Here is a 5,031-nt window from a genome sequence, read left to right on the forward strand (position 1 = left end):
AGGAGCAGATATCAGGGACCTCACTAATGTAGAATGGGAAAGCAGATATAAACTAGAAACTGAGTTGGTGGAACTGTATCACAAGGAATAAGTGTTTTGGCAGAGAAGGGGTGGTGAGAGATGGTTACTCGGAGGGGATGCCAACACTGGATACTTTCATGTTGTCGCTAACAGGAGGAAAAGGAAATGTACTATCAAGAGCTTGGAGGATGGACACATGACAATAACTGAAACACAACAATTAAAGTATCACATAACAGGATTCTGCTGAAAACTCTTCGGAGGAGAGGAAGAGCCTAAGATGCGCCTACAAGAATCCTTTTGTGACAGACGAAGAAGGGTGGGTGAAGCAGACAACGACCAGCTTACTAGACCTTTTACCATGGAAGAATTGGAAGGTGCGGTGAGAGAGATGAAACCTGATTCCGCCCCTAGCCTAGATGGATTTTCCACTCTTTTTCAAGGAATTATTGGGGCAGGTCCGGGATGATATTCTTGAGATGCCATTTAGCTTACATAAGGGGGAGCTGGACTTGCAAAGACTAAATTATGGGTGATTGCCCTGATCCCAAAGATAAAAGGAGCAGTGAACACTGAATAATATAGACCAATTTGCCTCCTCAATGTCATCTACAAAATTATAACCGAAGTTTTGACTTGAGGTAACTAAGGTTGCTGCTCAGGTAGTTGGAGAGAGCCACACAACATTCATTCCTGGCAGGTACATATCAGATGGAGTGCTGATCCTGCATGAGGTTTTGCATGATCTGAGATCCAGGAAGAGACGGGGGGAGTGTCCTGAAGCTGGACATTGAGAAAGCGTATGCTAAGGCTAGTTTGAATTTTTTGTAGGAGGTGATGAAAAGGAAGAACTTCTCCGAACAATGGATACAATGGACAATGTCTGCGGTGACAGGAGGGAGAGTAGTGGTCAACCTTAATGGAGAAAGAGGGGGGTTCTTTAGAAGTTACAAGGAGTTGAGGCAAGGGGACCTGCTATCCTCATTGCTTTTCAACCTGGATGGAAATGCAGTCTGAGAAATGGTTAAGGACAACAAAGTGATCACTGGATTGGTTCCAGAACTAATAGGAGGGCTCACACATTTCCAATATGCTAATGATACTGTGATTTTTCTAGAGAACAATGCAGGAACCACAGCGTTGATGAAATTCCTGTTGTTTTGCTATGAAGTGATGTCTGGCATGACAATAAATTACAATAAAAGTGAAGTTTTTGTGGTGGGTGCTGATAAGAACACTCAAGAGAAAATAGCCAAATGTTTTAACTATGCTGTTGGAGTTTTACCCATGAAGTACCTGGGGATTCCGTTGAGTCATGTGAAGCTAACTAAAACAGAGTTGAGTGATCCACCTGCTAAAATTGAGAACAAGCTGGCTACTTGGAATTGCGGACAGCTTTCATACTAGGGAAAAGGAATTCTGTTGAATACCAGCCTGACCAGCATTCCAATGTATATCATGGGATTTTATCTGCTCCCATCAAAGGATTGACACGGCCAGAGCTAAATTTTTCTAGCAGCGAGTGGGCAAGAAATAGAAATACCATGCGGTAAAGTGGGAAGTGCTGAACAAGCCAAAAGAGTTTTGGGGATCGGGCTTTATAGACACCCAGGGCCATGAACACTGCCCTGGTATCAAAATAGATATATAGATTTGGAGAGTGAGGATCAGAGGATATGTATTGGATTGCAGAGGGAAGAAGTACCTAGGGGGACAATGGCATCTTGCCATTTAGGGCGCGGGGGAGGGCGGGCCCACTTTAGATTCAATGGTATTCAATTGAATACCCATTATTTTTGCAAAAACATTTCATATATATAGTGTATTTTAGGTATATGTATGAAAAAAACAAAAATACAGAAGTATTTCACTCAAAAAGGCCCACCGGAGGCCAACTTTGCTCTCCCTCGACTAGCCCAACTGGCCCATTCGGCCCATCCGGCCTGCGCATGCCCACTCGACTGCCCCCAGTCCCCCACCGGCCCACCCCACGCGTGAGCACATTCACACGCACCACGGGCCACGGCTGCGCACGATCCCTAGGGCGTCCGGCGGCGGCGGCATCCGGCGGCGGTGGCATCCGGCGGGAGGTCGCGGCTGGCGGGCTAGGAGGCGGCGGGTGGCCTGCGTGCGCCGCGCGGCCGCGCGCGCGGTTGGCGCCTGGTCGCCTGGAGCCGAGCGCAGCGGGCGACGGGCCGCCGGCGGCGGCGGCGGACCGGCAGTGGCGGCGGCGGTGCCCGGGCCCGGCGGTAGTCTGCGGCTCGCCGCTCAGCGACTGGCAGGCTAGGAGGGTCGAGGGCGGCTGGCGGCCTGCGCACACGGCCACACGCGCGGTTGGCGCCTGGAGCTGAGCGGAGGCGCCGGCGCGCCGCAGCGGCCGACCGCCGACGGGCACGGGGCACGGGCCGGCGGCAACGGGCGCGCAAGCGCAGCGCGCTACTGGTAGGCGGCTGGGCGCACCAGTGCGCCACGCTTCGGCCGTTCGGCGCCGCAGCTCGCCGGCTCCACCCTCCGCAAGTCCAGTCGGCCGAGCCCCTACTGTCTACTGATTTGTGGATTTTGTGAACTGCTATTCCTGATTGTTTGTGAAATTGAGGTGAGCATTTTCAATTGTTTGTCAAATTAGGATAGCACATCAACTTGCAAAATGTGGATGCTCATGAATTTAGTTCAACGTGAAATTGTGTAACTTTTAGGTTTGAACCATGAAGAGGAAGGGTAGTGCCGCTACTGATTTGAGGATTTTCATGGCAAGGGCTGCTGCAAAGAAGAGACAACCTGAACCGGAGAATGTTAATCAATCTTGCAATTTAAGCCAAATGCAACTAGTGTTATTCCAAGGGCAGAGTGGTAGTAAAACAAGCACGGTACCACATGAACCAGTGAGATCCAACCAGCCTCCAGAGAACGGTACAACAGAAGATGGTGAATCCATACCTGTGGAAGACAATGATTCTAGTGATGAAGACAAGAATGATTATGGCATTGAGCATGATCCTGGATTGAGGGCTCCGATCTCAAGCTATGATGTCAATGACCAAGATTCAGTTAGAAGGGCATACATTGCATTGGGGCCATGTCAACCAAAGATGAAGAGGGATGCTTTTCCGCAACATGATTGTGGAGGTATGCGCCGCTTCCAACATAAGTGGTTTGCTGAATTTAAGTGGATTGAGTACAGTGTGGATAAAGATGCTGCATTTTGCTTTGTTTGCTATTTGTTCAAAGATAGCTGCAAATTTCCTGGTGGAGATGCTTTTGTTGTTGAAGGGTTTAGAAATTGGAATATGAAAAGGAGAATTCATAGGCATGTTGGTGGTATCGATAGTGCTCATAGTGAAGCTGAAGAGAAATATAGATTGTTCACGAGACCTAAGGCATCAATCCGTGAATCTGTTGCATCAAACACTGCACAATTCAAGGCTAAGTATCTAGCTCGCTTGATATGGTCACTTAAGTGCATAAGATTTCTGTTGCGTCAAGGGTTGGCTTTTAGGGGTCATGATGAAACAAAGGATTCACTCAACAAGGGGAATTTTCGGGAAATTTTAGCATGGCTAGCAGGAAACTTTGAAGAGGTTAATCTGGTGGTACTAGAGAATGCACCACAAACTGTCAGATGATAGATCACAAGATCCAGAAACAACTCATTGATGCTTGTGCTCATGAAACAACCAAATTTATCATAGACGAACTTGGTGATGAGTGTTTTGCAATTCTTGCTGATGAGTCAAGTGATGCATACCTATTGGAACAATTGGCTCTTTGTTTGCGTTTTGTCAATAAAAAAGGAGAACGAGTTGAGCAGTTTCTAGGTCTTGTCCAAGTTGAAGATACTACATCATTGACTCTTAAAGAAGCAATTCAGTCCTTGCTTATGAAATATCAATTGCCCCTATCCAAGGTACGTGGTCAAGGGTATGATGGAGCTAGTAATATGAAGGGTCATGTTAATGGTTTGAAGAAACTAATTATGGATGAGTCCCCTTCTGCTTATTATGTTCATTGCTTCGCCCATCAACTTCAACTAACACTTGTAGCGGTTGTTAAGGAGAATACTGATTGTGATTGGTTCTTTGGGCAACTTGCTTATTTGTTGAATGTTCTAGGGATGTCTTGTAAAAAGATCCGTATGCTTCGCATTGCTCAAGCTGAATATATGATTGAAGCATTGAAATTGGGTGAAATTGAAACCGGGCAAGGATTGAATCAAGAGATGGGCTTAGCAAGGCCAGGTGATACACGATGGGGATCTCACTACAGAACTGTAATGCATGTTATGTTCTTGTATCCTTCAATCAAGAAAGTTCTCTTTAGGATTAGGAATGAAAGTAAAGGGGCTGAGGCTAATGGGGCTCAAACTATGCTCACAGTATTTAAGTCCTTTGAGTTTGTTTTCCTGCTACACTTGATGAATGAAATATTTGGATACACCAATGACTTGTGCAATGCTTTGCAAAAGAGGGAGCAAGATATCGTAAATGCAATGGATCTTCTGGAGTTTACAGAGGTAGAGCTGGATGTTTTGAGACAAGATTCTGGATGGCAAGAATTTCTTACCAAGGTCACTTCTTTTTGTGAGAAGCACAATGTTAAAGTTGTTGACATGAATATGGGAAGTATATTCCTATGCAAAGATCAAGGCAGTTCTACAGAGGTGCCATTAATTATCACCGGTTTCATGCTGATATGTTTTTGGGTGTCATTGATAGACAGGTTCAAGAGCTCAATAATAGGTTTGATGAGGTAAACACAGAGCTACTTAGATGCATGGCATCATTCAGTCCAGCTAATTCCTTTTCTGCTTTTAATGTTGAGAACTTGGTTAAGCTTGCTGGGTTCTATCCACATGACTTTGAATTTCAATAAATAAACCAGCTTCATTTTCAGTTGCACCACTATATCAATGATGTAAGAAATGATGAAAACTTCAAAAATTTGAGAAGTCTAGCAGAGTTGTCTATGATGCTAGTTAAAGAAGGAAAGGTTTCTCGGTATGACATTGTTTAT

The 5,031-nt window shown here is 45.7% G+C and overlaps 1 protein-coding gene across 1 annotated transcript; it reads left to right on the forward strand.

The window, feature by feature from the left end:
* The first annotated feature begins 2,726 nt into the window (after positions 1-2,726).
* On the forward strand, positions 2,727-3,644 carry LOC101762625 (zinc finger MYM-type protein 1-like). Its single transcript, XM_012846818.1, has one exon. The coding sequence runs from the start codon at positions 2,727-2,729 to the stop codon at positions 3,642-3,644; it is 918 nt and encodes a 305-aa protein (XP_012702272.1).
* Positions 3,645-5,031: the final 1,387 nt, after the last annotated feature.

The sequence above is a fragment of the Setaria italica genome, chromosome VI (genome assembly GCF_000263155.2).
Source record: "Setaria italica strain Yugu1 chromosome VI, Setaria_italica_v2.0, whole genome shotgun sequence".
Taxonomy (NCBI): domain Eukaryota; kingdom Viridiplantae; phylum Streptophyta; class Magnoliopsida; order Poales; family Poaceae; genus Setaria; species Setaria italica.

Bases quoted from the DNA above. Each gene is read 5' to 3' on its own strand.
- LOC101762625 (XM_012846818.1), top strand. From the start codon at position 2,727: ATGAAGAGGAAGGGTAGTGCCGCTACTGATTTGAGGATTTTCATGGCA.